The following is a 15,944-nucleotide window of genomic DNA, read 5'->3' on the forward strand; positions in this document are numbered from 1 at the left end:
ACCTTGGATCTATTGGCCTCGGCTGTGAAATATTGAGGAACCCGGCATATGTTGTGAGCATAGGGCAATATAGAAGCTTGCCTTGAAAGACCAGGCAGATTGTCAGCACAGAGAGCTAGCTCAAGGGTCAGATCAGATTCCAGTTATCATTAATTTAGTACATTCTACAAAATGACAGCTAGAATCTTATTGGTTGCTATAGGCAACATCTCCACATTTTCAAAACCTCAGCTTGATAAATTAACCCCAAAGGCTTAGTCTGTCCATCATAAATATATACAGAAATATATAATGTAATCTCAGAAATGAACTTATTGGTCCACCTAGTCTTTACATTCTATTGTCTGTTTTTTTGTTTTATTGTTTTATACTTTTCAATTTTTTTGAGTGTCTAATTTTATAGAACGTGGGATATTTGGAAATTGAATTAAAAGTCCTCAAAACAGTCTGTCTCCATTCACTTTGAACTCTTAAACTGTATGACTAGAGTCTTTCCCACTATAAAACATAGTGTGAACTTCATCTCAGATGGTTCCATGTTAGGGGTGGCAGAAATGAGGTTCTCATCTCGTCTCTTGGCCCCAAAAGTGTTCTCTCCTCACTTTCCCCATCAATGGGCAATTACTGCAGGAAGTTTGGTGATTCCTTCCAATGTCTCTCCGTGACGGTCACCACGTTATCTCCTGTAGTGATTTGCCGGTGACCAAAGTGATTGCCGAGGGAAGAGGAGAGCTGTGGGACAACTATTGTGATCTATAACCCTTTCTGTATAGATTTCCTTTCCAATTTCTATGAACTATGCTATCTTGCATTAGACATCTCATTGTGTTAAAATATACTGTCTTCCTGAACTCTTTGGTTATATACACAATATTTAAATGTATTGTAATCTATCATATCACCTCTTCAATGCTTTGTTGATAGGTTTTGCTTTGTAGCCCATACAACATTTAAGTCTGTGTGGAGTTTGTATGTTCTCCCCGTGTTTGCGTGGGTTTCCTCCGAGTGCTCCAGTTTCCTCCCACACTCCAAAAACATACTAGTAGATTATTTGGCTGCTATCAAAAGTTGACCCTAGTCTATGTCTGTGTGTGTATGTATGTTACGGAATTTAGACTGTAAGCTCCAATGGGGCAGGGACTGATGTGAATGAGTTCTCTGTACAGTGCTGCGGAATCAGTGGCACTATATAAATAAATGGTGATGATGATGATGATGATGATGAAGTATCCCTTCCCAGTTTTAATGCCGGTTTATTAGCAATTTTTGAGCTTGGGGCTCCAGAATTGTGCGCACTTGGGACGAGTTCTTACCATGGACTTATAAAATGGCAATACATCCACCCTCTTCCTGCTACTAATATGTATTCCATATTAATGCATACTGATACAGATTTAAATAATTACAAGTTAGGAGTTCTACTTACCTCGGAGATCATGAATTTCCTTGATAGCCGTCAATGTAGCTTTGATTCCTTGATCTCCGTTGCCCATATTCGTTACAATGCCAATAGGAAGCCCTTGATTTCTAAGAGCGCTAGCTACTTTGTGTGCTGTGTCCACCCAAATATCCTCATTAGAAGACACAACCCCAATATGAGCCCACCTAAAATACTTCATAAAGTAAAACAAGACTTTGATTGGAGTTGGCATAGTTCTGGCAAATGTTGGGAAACTATTTTTATTGTCCAAGTCATGGTTTATACAAGCCCAAGAGAATAGTGCTTTGTTCCAGTGTTTGCCTAAAAGCGAAGCAGCATCACAGTATCCTGGGTTTTGTGGACCTATAAATGCAGACGAGAGTTTATCAAAACCGGCAAACTCCACTAACGCTTTTGAGGTTTCACAGTTTTCCTCCAGGATTTTGTAATCCAACGTGTGGCTCAGTTCAAGCGTGGAGTCATTGTTGATTTTTCTCACCGCCAATTGTGCAGCCAATTCTGGCAAGGCCTTAGAGAAGAGTGGGTCACATTTCCAAGGACCAACTATACCCACGGTAAAGTTTACACACTGTACGCCCAAAGGCTTCATGAGTGATCCTATTAAAAAGCACCAAGCAACTGCGTAAAATGGGAACGTTCTTGAAGGTCTCTGTGTTCGGAGTCGATATGAACCTTGGAGTCTTGGTCTCTTCAACAGGAAGTCTCCAAGACTTGTGAAAAGATAAAACATTGTCTTATAGCTTGATGCAGCCAAGCTAAGGTCCGTCACAGGCCATAAATCTATAACCTCGGTATTGCCTACAAAGAAAAATATTTTGGCATTAAAGATTAAAATAATGCATGCAATATACTTTAACCTACGAGTTCCAAAACTGAAATCTGAAATATTCCGATTTATCTACGTTTTATCTCAACAGGATCCCCCCCCCCCCCACAACTACCCCCCTCCCTGACAAACACACTGTTTTGGAAAAACATTTCTAACGCTACTGCTTGGCTAGTGATTGACAATATGCAGTGAAAGAATTAAATCCTGTAGCAGGAAGAGAAAAGGTTAATTCCGCTGGTTTGGAAACAGCTCATTGCTCTAGCTGAAAAATCTAATTTAAATCAATACTAACATGAGCATAGAATATCAGATGTCAAGATTATAATTTAATTTGTTTCTGGGGTCTAAAATATGAATCAGCACATTTTAGATTAAAAGTATGTTAGGAATGAAGACAAGTAATTTGTCATAGAAAGTAATGAGTAGAATGTAAGACATATTGTGTTCTCAAGGTTCTCCCCAACTTATCCGTTGCATAGGTCTCCTCTTCAAATTAGTAATCATTTAGAAACACTGCATTAAGGTTCAAAATCAGCAGTCAATCACTCCAACCAATCAGCAATTAGCTTTCATCTTTCCAAGGTAAACTAAGAAAGAAAGTCTCTGTTTAATATACAGTTTCTCAATAATAATAACATAGATAAAGTTGGTCTCAAATCGATAAGAGAAAAAAAACAATAACTTGGCTTTTTTTTTTTTTTTTGAAGCTTTGATTACAGCATTTATATAAGACGTATTATAGAACCATCCTTATTCCTGGGAGCCTGCGTGTGGTTTACTTATTTATTGAGCTCTGTATACACTAAATATTTCATGGAGTACTGAATTTTATCTGTATGTACATGGACTAAATAATTCATAACATATTATTTGAACATTATTTAAGTACTGAGCACTATATGCATGAATTTGGACATTTTATTAAATGCTATATATTGAGTTTATTGTGTGTATAGAATAGATCATAAAATGATTTAAGTAGTTCTATTTACTTATTTATATTACTATTATTATTTTCCTTAATTTGTAAGAAGTCACAGTGTTAAGCCGGACAGTGGGGAAAACAAAACATACATAAAAGGGGAGACATACAAGGTAGACAAAATAAATGCAGACATGAAAACAAAGGACCCTGCTCATTAGAGAGTTTACATTCTAAGTGGAAGAGGGCACAATTGAAACAAGAGGAGCGATTGTCATTCAGAGTGGAGATTGGGACAGTTGTGAGGGTGTATTAGTGTGGATAGTATAGATGGGAGTAGGGTAGGTGTGAGTGTGCATCAGTGGGAGTAGTATAGATGGGAGTAGGGTAGGTGTGAGTGTGCATCAGTGTGAGTAGTATAGGTGGGAGTAGGGTAGGTGTGAGTGTGCATCAGTGTGAGTAGTATAGGTGGGAGTAGGGTAGGTGTGAGTGTGCATCAGTGGGAGTAGTATAGATGGGAGTTGGGTAGATGCGAGGGTGTATTAGTGTGGATAGTATAGATGGGAGTAGGGTAGGTGTGAGTGTGCATCAGTGTGAGTAGTATAGGTGGGAGTATGGTAGGTGTGAGGGTGTATTAGTGTGTGAGTAGTATAAGTGGGAGTATGGTAGGTGTGAGGGTGTATTAGTGTGAGTAGTATAGATGGGAGTAGGGTAGGTGTGAGTGTGCATCAGTGTGAGTAGTATAGGTGGGAGTAGGGTAGATGTGAGGGTGCATCAGTGGGAGTAGTATAGATGGGAGTAGGGTAGGTGTGAGTGTGCATCAGTGTGAGTAGTATAGGTGGGAGTAGGGTAGGTGTGAGGGTGCATCAGTGGGAGTAGTATAGATGGGAGTCGGGTAGATGCGAGGGTGTATTAGTGTGAGTAGTATAGGTGGGAGTAGGGTAGGTGTGAGTGTGCATCAGTGTGAGTAGTATAGGTGGGAGTATGGTAGGTGTGAGGGTGTATCAGTGTAAGTAGTATAGGTGGGAGTAGGGTAGGTGTGAGGGTGCATCAGTGGGAGTAGTATAGATGGGAGTAGGGTAGGTGTGAGGGTGTATCAGTGTAAGTAGTATAGGTGGGAGTAGGGTAGGTGTGAGGGTGTATTAGTGTGAGTAGTATAGGTGGGAGTAGGGTAGATGTGAGGGTGTATAAGTGTGAGTAGTATAGGTGGGAGTAGGGTAGGTGTGAGGGTGTATCAGTGAGTGTAGTATAGGTGGGAGTAGGGTAGATGTGAGGGTGTACCAGTCTGAGTAGTATAGGTGGGAGTAGGGTAGGTGTGAGGGTGCATCAGTGGGAGTAGTATAGGTGGAAGTAGGGTAGGTGTGAGGGTGCATCAGTGGGAGTAGTATAGATGTGAGTCGGGTAGATGTGAGGGTGTATTAGTGTGAGTAGTATAGGTGGGAGTAGGGTAGGTGTGAGGGTGCATCAGTGGGAGTAGTATAGGTGGGAGTATGGTAGGTGCGAGGGTGTACCAGTGTGAGTAGTATAGGTGGGAGTATGGTAGGTGCGAGGATGTATCAGTGTGAGTAGTATATGTGGGAGTAGGATAGGTGTGAGTGTTCATCAGTGTGAGTAGTATAGGTGGGAGTAGGGTAGATGTGAGGGTGTATCAGTGTAAGTAGTATAGGTGGGAGTATGGTAGGTGCGAGGATGTATCAGTGTGAGTAGTATATGTGGGAGTAGGATAGGTGTGAGTGTGCATCAGTGTGAGTAGTATAGGTGGGAGTAGGGTAGATGTGAGGGTGTATCAGTGTAAGTAGTATAGGTGGGAGTATGGTAGGTGCGAGGATGTATCAGTGTGAGTAGTATATGTGGGAGTAGGATAGGTGTGAGTGTGCATCAGTGGGAGTAGTATAGGTGGGAGTAGGGTAGATGTGAGAGTGTATCAGTGTAAGTAGTATAGGTGGGAGTATGGTAGGTGTGAGGGTGCATCAGTGGGAGTAGTATAGATGGGAGTAGGGTAGGTGTGAGGGTGCATCAGTGGGAGTAGTATAGTTGGGAGTCGGGTAGATGTGAGGGTGTATTAGTGTGAGTAGTTTAGGTGGGAGTAGGGTAGGTGTGAGTGTGCATCAGTGGGAGTAGTATAGATGGGAGTAGGGTAGGTGTGAGTGTGCATCAGTGTGAGTAGCATAGGTGGGAGTAGGGTAGATGTGAGGGTGCATCAGTGGGAGTAGTATACGTGGGAGTAGGGTAGATGTGAGAGTCTACCAGTGTGAGTAGTATAGGTGGGAGTAGGGTAGATGTGAGGGTGTATTAGTGTGAGTAGTATAGGTGGGAGTAGGGTAGGTGTGAGGGTGCATCAGTGGGAGTAGTATACTTGGGAGTAGGGTAGATGTGAGAGTGTATTAGTGTGAGTAGTATAGGTGGGAGTAGGGTAGGTGTGAGGGTGCATCAGTGGGAGTAGTATAGATGGGAGTCGGGTAGATGCGAGGGTGTATTAGTGTGAGTAGTATAGGTGGGAGTAGGGTAGGTGTGAGTGTGCATCAGTGTGAGTAGTATAGGTGGGAGTATGGTAGGTGTGAGGGTGTATCAGTGTAAGTAGTATAGGTGGGAGTAGGGTAGGTGTGAGGGTGCATCAGTGGGAGTAGTATAGATGGGAGTAGGGTAGGTGTGAGGGTGTATCAGTGTAAGTAGTATAGGTGGGAGTAGGGTAGGTGTGAGGGTGTATTAGTGTGAGTAGTATAGGTGGGAGTAGGGTAGATGTGAGGGTGTATAAGTGTGAGTAGTATAGGTGGGAGTAGGGTAGGTGTGAGGGTGTATCAGTGAGTGTAGTATAGGTGGGAGTAGGGTAGATGTGAGGGTGTACCAGTCTGAGTAGTATAGGTGGGAGTAGGGTAGGTGTGAGGGTGCATCAGTGGGAGTAGTATAGGTGGAAGTAGGGTAGGTGTGAGGGTGCATCAGTGGGAGTAGTATAGATGTGAGTCGGGTAGATGTGAGGGTGTATTAGTGTGAGTAGTATAGGTGGGAGTAGGGTAGGTGTGAGGGTGCATCAGTGGGAGTAGTATAGGTGGGAGTATGGTAGGTGCGAGGGTGTACCAGTGTGAGTAGTATAGGTGGGAGTATGGTAGGTGCGAGGATGTATCAGTGTGAGTAGTATATGTGGGAGTAGGATAGGTGTGAGTGTTCATCAGTGTGAGTAGTATAGGTGGGAGTAGGGTAGATGTGAGGGTGTATCAGTGTAAGTAGTATAGGTGGGAGTATGGTAGGTGCGAGGATGTATCAGTGTGAGTAGTATATGTGGGAGTAGGATAGGTGTGAGTGTGCATCAGTGTGAGTAGTATAGGTGGGAGTAGGGTAGATGTGAGGGTGTATCAGTGTAAGTAGTATAGGTGGGAGTATGGTAGGTGCGAGGATGTATCAGTGTGAGTAGTATATGTGGGAGTAGGATAGGTGTGAGTGTGCATCAGTGGGAGTAGTATAGGTGGGAGTAGGGTAGATGTGAGAGTGTATCAGTGTAAGTAGTATAGGTGGGAGTATGGTAGGTGTGAGGGTGCATCAGTGGGAGTAGTATAGATGGGAGTAGGGTAGGTGTGAGGGTGCATCAGTGGGAGTAGTATAGTTGGGAGTCGGGTAGATGTGAGGGTGTATTAGTGTGAGTAGTTTAGGTGGGAGTAGGGTAGGTGTGAGTGTGCATCAGTGGGAGTAGTATAGATGGGAGTAGGGTAGGTGTGAGTGTGCATCAGTGTGAGTAGCATAGGTGGGAGTAGGGTAGATGTGAGGGTGCATCAGTGGGAGTAGTATACGTGGGAGTAGGGTAGATGTGAGAGTCTACCAGTGTGAGTAGTATAGGTGGGAGTAGGGTAGATGTGAGGGTGTATTAGTGTGAGTAGTATAGGTGGGAGTAGGGTAGGTGTGAGGGTGCATCAGTGGGAGTAGTATACTTGGGAGTAGGGTAGATGTGAGAGTGTATTAGTGTGAGTAGTATAGGTGGGAGTATGGTAGGTGTGAGGGTGTATTAGTGTGTGAGTAGTATAGGTGGGAGTAGGGTAGGTGTGAGGGTGTATTAGTGTGTGTAGTATAGCTGGATGTAGAGTAGATGTGAGGGTGTACCAGTGTGAGTAGTATAGGTTGGAGTAGGGTAGATGTGAGGGTGTATAAGTGTGAGTAGTATAGGTGGGAGTAGGGTAGATGTGAGGTGTATCAGTGTAAGTAGTATAGGTGGGAGTAGGGTAGGTGTGAGGGTGCATCAGTGGGAGTAGTATACTTGGGAGTAGGGTAGATGTGAGAGTGTATTAGTGTGAGTAGTATAGGTGGGAGTAGGGTAGGTGTGAGGGTGTATTAGTGTGTGTAGTATAGCTGGATGTAGAGTAGATGTGAGGGTATATTAGCTGGATGTAGGGTAAGCTCTAATAAATTGATGGGTTTGCAAAGTTGTCTATTTTCTGTGGACCATCAATATGACACATTTCACATTTGTTCTGTGCATTAGACAAAATTATTTGCACAGAGCAAATATATTTAATTGCAACAACAATAAACAATTCCACTGAGATTATATAAATGCTTTAATAAAGTAATAATTAAAAAGAAAACAGAAGCAAGAAGAATAAACCAATGTATTCAGAAAAAAATGCAGTAGGACCTGTACATGTATTTGAAGATAACCTTATGCAAAAAGTAAATGTGAAGGTCATGGGTAAAATAAGGCCTTATTATGTATTACAAAATAAATGTTGGGACTGTATTTGTCTAGGTGACACTCTGGTACACTGCTCTAAAGGATCAGTTTACCTTTGTAGCATTTTTTTAAAAAAAAAGATAATCAAATATAATCCCTGTTCTATCTCCAGGGCCTCTGAAGGTTTTTTGCCTAACCCCCAGGCTGTGCAGCCCTCTAGAGTTCTGAAAGTGTGGACTAAATGGGAGTTATTAATCCACAGTCACTTTCCCCATATATGCTTCAGATGGAACTGTGAATAGGCTGATGGGCCCAGAGCCCCATCTATCCCCCCACCATCATTAGTACCATTGGGCCCCCAAGGAAGGACCACTTCCTCTCTCTTTACTACTGCCTTTCTCTAATTGTTTGCTAGATACACTCTCTTGTAGAATGTATCTAGCCCTCATCTCTTCTTCAACTATTTGTTCTTCAGAAGGCTGGGATTACTGAGCTTTCTATGTACAGCCAGCGCCCCTGTGATGTGAAAGGGAGAGAGCAGGATACACTGAAGACTCAGTGTACCTATCCCACAGACAATCAGAAAGAGAGTCATCTAGCAAATGATCATAGATAGTATACAGGGATATATTTGCAGACTCAAACCTTTGGGCCTAATTCATTAAGGAAAGTAAGGCAAAAAATGAGTAAGTTTTCTCTGGGACAAAACCATGTTGCAAAGCAAGGGGTGCAAATTAGTTTATTGTAAGTTAAATACTGTGTGTTTTTTCATGTAGCACACAGATACTTAATAGCTTCAAGTTTACACTGAAATTTAAAGTTGATCTAGGACATGCCGCACCCCAACTATAGATCTGCAATCACATTTTAAATTTACCTTCCCCTCCAATGCAACATGGTTTTGCCAAGGTGCAAAGTTACTCATTTTTTTTGCTTTACTTTCCTTAATGAATCAGGCACTTTGGGTCTACTTTGGATGTTTAACTTCTTAAAAAAAAATTTGGACTTTTCCTTTAAAATCTTCCCTGATGCCCCTGTGCCGGCAGAGTCACAGGATGATGCAGAATACATTACAGCTCAATTAAGTGAATGGATCATAAGCGTCTTAATGCTCATCGCTTTGTCAGCACAAGGCTGCAGGATTTGCTGGAGAGTTTCACAGGCTACAATGAGAGCACCAAATCCATCATTTATAAGGCTTATTTAAGAACAAGGTGTATTCTGTGATTACATCATCCCCACTAATCAGTTCTGCTGTTTCCTATGGGAAAGGAAATAGGGATGTGGACATTTGGTTTCTAAAAAGGGGCAATGATATATTTTGCTCCCAATTTACACCATGCCTAACCTCAGTTCTATACTGTAAGTTAATGATGCATTCAAAATATATAGTATTTTGGGATGGAAAGACATATATCAAAGTATTTTTTTACTGCAAAGTATATTTATACTGCTCTCGCAGCATAAATATCTTGTCTGAGATCTTCAAGATCTATACCTCCACCTGTAAACCATCGGAACTCCCCCTCATAACCTGTATGCTCACAACTGAGGCTGTAAATCCAGAACCACCACCCACTATAGACTAGGACAAGTGTCTTCCAGGAAGATTTAGGGGTCTATTTATAGACCCCTAAATCTGCATTAGGGAAGATTAATATGGCAGCCGATCATAGCGATAGAATATTTTCTCTAGGGTGTTTTAATGATAAAGGTTGCTGGGGCATCTAAGCGATGCTCAACTCCCCCGTGATTCTGGCAGGCCGCGGTAAGAGGATTCTTACTCATACTTGCCAACTCTCCTGGAATGTTTGGGAGACTCCCGAAATTCGCGTTGGTCAGAGCAGGCAAGTCTCCCGCATCCCGCAATTCCCTGGCCAAAGTAATGCGATTTGCGGTCAATCGCGTCATTTTGGCCCCGCACCCGGCGACAAAACGTCATTTTCGTCACAGGGGGCCAAAATGACGCGATTGACAGCACCCGTCCCCTCCCGCCCTCTAGTCACACCCCTCTCCCAGACTGCACTGCCTAAAGGTAAGCAAGTATGTTCTTTATGTGCAGGTTCCTTCTGGGATGCATTAGCCGGCATTCCAGCGCTCACATGCGTGCTGGAACTGCGAACCCAGCCTTGACCTTCCAGTTCCAAATTCAATAAAAAAAATAAATAAAGTTATTAAAAAAAATGTAAAAAAATAGAAACAAATATATAAAAAAAACTTCTCCAGATTGCAAACTTTTGCTAACCAAAGAGATTCACCGATGACTTGAAACAAACTTATACAAATTCACAGAGCTTCTAAAGGGACCCTCATGTAGACAGCGATCATGATATTTTGCAGGACAGCCGACAACACAGAGACTGACAGGGCTTGTTAAGGTGTAATAATACTATGCTGACTGCATTTACAGCTCTTTGATGATGCCAGTGACTTTCAGATAATTTGACACAGCGTATCCACTATCATTTAACAAACAATGGACCTGGAACACTGTATGCAAGATCCCCGGCTCATTGGAATTTTGTGCACCACGACATGTTAACTGAGGGTGAGGGAATGATCACAAAGGGTACACATTTGGGGCGTATTCAATTAGCCGTGATGTTCCTCCAGTACTACTGTACAGTATGTCAACATCGCAGATTTCTCCTTGCACCTCTATGGGGGCAAAGCGTAATCTGCGATGATACATCTCCGCGAGGTGTCTTCACGCCCCGTTCCAGGGGCTAATTGAATATGCCCCTTAACATGATCAACAGATCATTGGAAATTATGTATTTTAATATTCCTTCCAGGTTATTTTTTAATTCTGTGAATCTAGATCCCAGATACATAGGGGAAAATATAAACAGCAAACAAGTTTGGATTTGTTTTTATTTTATTTTAGTATACCACCTCACCTATTGTTACCTGGTACACAAATCACAATGAATGAGGAGGAAGCAGTCATAGTTAGAGAGTGATATTATCACCTCCTGCTTCCTCCTGCATCACAATATACAGAGCAAGACAGTGGCATTGCAAATAGCAGTTCTGAGGAGGAAGCTCCCAGTGACTTTTTTCAGCAATTGATGTTGTTCTGAAACAGGATAAATTTAATAGGATTTTAATTGTATAGAATACAAGGAGAGATTTGTATGGTGTTGAGAACCACAGAGTTAGTCCAATACCAGTGAATAGGTTTATTTACGTGTGATATTTAACCACAACCTAACAGCATTTATCTTTCATCTGTCAAATATGTTTTGATTGCTGCCAGTTAAATAATAGAATCAAGAGTCTGATTGTTATTGATGGTCCTGAGCAAATTTTACAACTAAATGCAATGGTAGAGTAGGGTTATATGGTATAGAGATCTGAGAAGTTTTACTACGATATCAGTCACCATGTCCAAGGCTGATGTTTTACCAGAATTAGAGAAATAATAAGTAATCTATAAAACCAGATTATAACTATATAATATGGACCATTAGGAGGCTGTTAGTCAATGGAGACACTTCTTCCTTTGTAGCTCCCAATAACACCATACTTGAGAATTAATAACAACAAACTGTAGAACTAATAATTCCTGCAACAGCTTTGCATGAGAAAGGCAATGGACAGCAGAGTGTCAACACATATACTGTAGTTTGCATGTTGTGGGGAATATAGAGTACAGATTCACCATGTATGTTAGCAAAGGGCACCAACGTGCCAACAACATACAGTTTTGTCTTCCACCATTTAACTACTGGAATCCTGCAGATAAAATGTTATAAAGTATCACTGGTCTACTGGAAGCTCTATCTGCTGACAGAATACCCAATTGAGATTGTCATTTTGCAGAAAAACTATAGAAAATAGGCAGGGCAAGGCTCCCCTGAAAATAGGCCATGTCATCCTTCTGTCTAGTGCTTACTGTATGATAGGGCAGCACTGTGGCTCAGTGGTTAGCACTTCTGCCTTACAGCACTGGGGTCATGAGTTCAATTCCCGACCATGGCCTTATCTGTGTGGAGCTTGTATGTTCTCCCCATATTTGTGTGGGTTTCCTCCGGGTGCTCCGGTTTCCTCCCACACTCCAAAAAACATACTGGTAGGATTATTGGCTGCTAACAAATTGACCCTAGTCTCTGTGTCTGTGTGTGTGTGTTAGGGAATTTAGACTGTAAGCCCCAATGGGGCAGGGACTGATGTGAGTGAGTTCTCTGTACAGCGCTGCGGAATTAGTGGCGTTATATAAATAAATGGTGATGATGATGGAGATTATATACATAATTCCATCATACAAGTTGTATCCTCTATTAAACTGCACCCACAAACTGGCATAACTGCAGCCATTATTTTGCATGGCCCCTGCAGACTCACTATCCTGACTGGAATAACCTGGGTATGTCTTTTTTTTAGTATTGTAACACTGATAATTGTGCCACACAACAAGTAACACAGACCATGCAACAAAACTCTCTCTGTCTATGTGCAATGACCATCTTCCTGTATGTAACGTGAAACAATTGTCCAATTGTTGCAATTGTTGTTTCCTGCAAACATTTGTTTATGCCCCTCCCGTAATGCTGATTTATGTTTCATTTATACTTACCTAGCCAGAGATCATCAGCTGAGCAACAAGAAAGAAAAAAATAATGGGGTGTGAACCCCTTAAAAGGACCGATGAACCCCAAAATGTGATTCTGTAGCTATAAACCTTGAAAGTAACATTTGTTGTTTGGTGTTAATCTGAAAATTCACTGCAGCTCGGTTAAAGAATACAATTTTAACCCGATCACATAGGGCTCAACCCCCTCTTATATCTTTAGGAAAGTGTCCTGATAGGTTAAGATACTGGCCAAAAAGTTTAGACTGCAGCCATTTAAACTAATGTGACATCACTGGCCCTGCCCCTATGGGTGAATCAACTAAGCCATTGAGCGCATTTGTGCAAAGCAAGTCTGCCAGACTGTCAATCAGATTCTACCTGCTCAGTTAAATAAATGTCTCAGTAATACACAGCCTTTCGTATATTTTAGTTTAAATAAACTTTATTTGCAATTTAAATTGTATTGTATTAGCAAAGGCTATGCAATTTGTTAATTTTTTGGCTAGTTACAAAATATTGGTCACTACTAAAGATACCTGATTGTTATGCCGTTTCAGTCTGTATTGAATGTCCTTAAATTATTCTATGTATTTTTTTGTGTCTCTGAGAGATGTATTCCTAATCAGGGGTTAGTTGTCTATTACTTTTGTGCCAATACATGCCTAGGTTGCCAGGAATTTTTATTATTATTATTTTTGTTTATTTTTTAATGTACAGTCCATTTGCTTTGTATTTCTTCCTAAAGTGCACACCTCACCTATACACGGTAGAAGCAGCCTATTGTGGCCTAACACAGCTGGGAACGAGCGCTCGTTTAATCTCTTATGAAGGTCATACTTGTATCACGGAGTTTGAAAGGAGAAAGTTACAAGGTCCCCAGAGGCTACATTTATATTCCTATAATGAAAAATACTGACTCTAATTTTCACAAATATATATGTAAAGATTTGGGCTTCCTATAGATGAACTAACTTTAAATTAAATTTACAAGAGGACGACAGCTTACACTTAGCTGAATAATCAGATTACCTAGACGTTCAATGGAACACTTACATATATCTTTTGCAAATTTATATAACGCATTTCATATGGGATCAACTTAGATTTAGGGCTTAAGGGTCCTTTAAGATCAGTAACTGCAGAACTTTGCTGGTTCTCTTCAGAGTAACTTGGTTGGTTCCATAATTATAAGACACGGATCACTGATTGTATAAGAATGACATCCTGTCATTTTTAGGGTGAAAAAAATAAGATTGCTCAACTGATTGAAATATTTCCCAGTACCACAGTTTATACAACATACTCAATTAAACAACAAATATAAATCATACTTATTCATCTCTAATTAGAAACACTACTCATAGTAACACAAACACATCCTGAGTTACTTAATGTTTGAAATATATATGTAATTTATTCAATACAGCAATGTTAACATTTATACAGTCATTTTTACTTATTTAATTTAAGCACATTGAGATTCCCGTATCAGGCAATGTAATTTACAGAGTTACAATTTATAGTTTCTTTGCACACCACTATGTAGTCTTAATTAATATATATTTAAATTAAAAGCACAAATGATGTGATTCACGCCAGGTGATTGTATAACACTAAGAAACACTAGCACCCCTCTTCTGTCCTGTATATTTAATTGTGAGATTTACATTAGTTATTTTGAGGAATGGTAACTATTGGGGTTGGAAGTGGGTTTAACTTACCATTCAAGAGACCATTATAGAGTTTGTATGTAGGACATTATAGGCAGAGTACAGCATACGCCAACTTCAATCCAACATTAGATATCTTCTAGGTCTTCTCAAGTGACCAAAATTTCAGGACCAAGGACAACTCCCCGGGAAGTTCTTCAAATGGTAATTTTTTCGGGCCACATCGCCTCTCATATCCCTACTCTATAGCCACGGTCCAGCACCAGGAACCCTCGTCTTCCTCCTGTGTCCTGTATCCACCAGGTCTCTGCTGATCTTCTTTATCCTTAATTAGATAGTCAGCAAATTCCATATCAATGGGTCATGTTTCCAGCAATTAAAGTAAGTGAACCAAAAACCCTAATAGATACCATAGGAATATTTTCCTATGTGAAATATACCAAATTGCATGTATTACTTAATATTATTTTACTTCTTGGCTATACATTATGGTCCAGGTTGCATTGCGCCGTGGTCCTTGGTTCTTCAGTACTTGCAAACAAAAAACGCTCGGATAAATGCCCATTTGTTGGTTTTTCAAGAATTCCAGGTCCTAGTGATTCAGAAAGGAAAAAAAGCTTCCAATGTATCTGCTGCAATTTTCATACGTGTGACCTCGAGGCCAGTAGCTGAGCATTACTTGGAGCTGTGTGTGTGTTTAATCCCTGCTTTGTGTAGGGAGCTTCATAAGAAGATTGTTGGTTCCCTCTGTCTCTCATAACTCAAACTCTTCCCTCCTGTATTTTAGCTCTCACCCTGTTCCTATCTGTGCCTCATACAGTTTATGACCTGCTTAGAGCTGTGCATTCAGAAACAGTCCTGGTGACTGCTCTTGCTACACACACACAGGGAAAATCAAGAGGTGGTCATCCGTACCAGCACACACTAACAGCTATCACTCAATGATCCCTTCTTTTAAAGCTAAAAGCATCAACTTGATGGAATTAACTAAGTTTAATGAAATATTATCAATTATTATTATTATTATTTTTGTGTGGGTGTGTTTGCTTTAAGTATATTTTTGTGATAATCCACAGAGCTGAATGATTTTTTGAAAACAACGCAGATTGTCTGATTTAGAGAGCAACGAAAGCGAAAGCGAAAACATTGTATATACGCCGAATTCAAAGTCGAAAATGCTTCTAGCTCTGAATCAGCAGAAGATGCGTCTGAACGACTAAAAACACATGCAGACACTGACATCAAACTTGCGTACATGTACAAACACCTTTTATTCTATAAGGTATGAATGTAATGGGTATGCATACAAATATATGTATATCTATCTATCTATCTTTCTATCTATCTATCCTACAACATCCTCTGCAAATCCTAATTTATTGCCAAGCGACTATTAAAGTCTTAATAAGCATCTGCCAATCATTCTCAAACCTCTAATTACAAGTGATTCGCTAGCGATCTATCTATCTATCTATCTATCTATCTTTCTATCTATCTATCTATCTATCTATCTATCTATCTATGTCATATCTATCCATCTATCTATCTATCTAACCATCTCATATCTATCTATCTATCTATCTAACCATCTCATATCTATCTGTCTATCTATCTCATATCTATCTATCTATCTATCTATCTATCTATCTATCTATCTATCTATCTCATATCTATCTATCTATCTATCTATCTATCTTTGTCTATACTACAACATCCTCTGCAAATCCTAATTTATTGCCAAGCGACTATTAAAGTCTCAATAAGCATCTGCCAATCATTCGCAAACCTCTAATTACAAGTGATTCGCTAGCGATCTATCTATCTATCTATCTATCTATCTATCTATCTA

At 40.5% G+C, this 15,944-nt stretch overlaps 1 protein-coding gene across 2 annotated transcripts in view; it reads right to left on the reverse strand.

Moving 5' to 3' along the window:
* LOC142140737 (retinal guanylyl cyclase 2-like) overlaps positions 1 to 14,841 on the reverse strand; it is an 82,028-nt gene extending 67,187 nt beyond the window's left edge. For both annotated transcript variants that reach the window (XM_075198575.1, XM_075198574.1), the window contains exons 1-2: positions 14,147 to 14,841; positions 1,427 to 2,239 (exon numbers count right to left, since the gene is read on the reverse strand). In XM_075198575.1, coding sequence (XP_075054676.1) covers positions 1,427 to 2,171 — 745 coding nt within the window. In that variant the 5' untranslated portion in view covers positions 2,172 to 2,239; positions 14,147 to 14,841. The remainder of the gene's footprint in view (positions 1 to 1,426; positions 2,240 to 14,146) is intronic.
* Between the last annotated feature and the right edge of the window lie 1,103 nt (positions 14,842 to 15,944).

Source organism: Mixophyes fleayi, chromosome 2 (assembly GCF_038048845.1).
Source record: "Mixophyes fleayi isolate aMixFle1 chromosome 2, aMixFle1.hap1, whole genome shotgun sequence".
NCBI lineage: Eukaryota > Metazoa > Chordata > Amphibia > Anura > Limnodynastidae > Mixophyes > Mixophyes fleayi.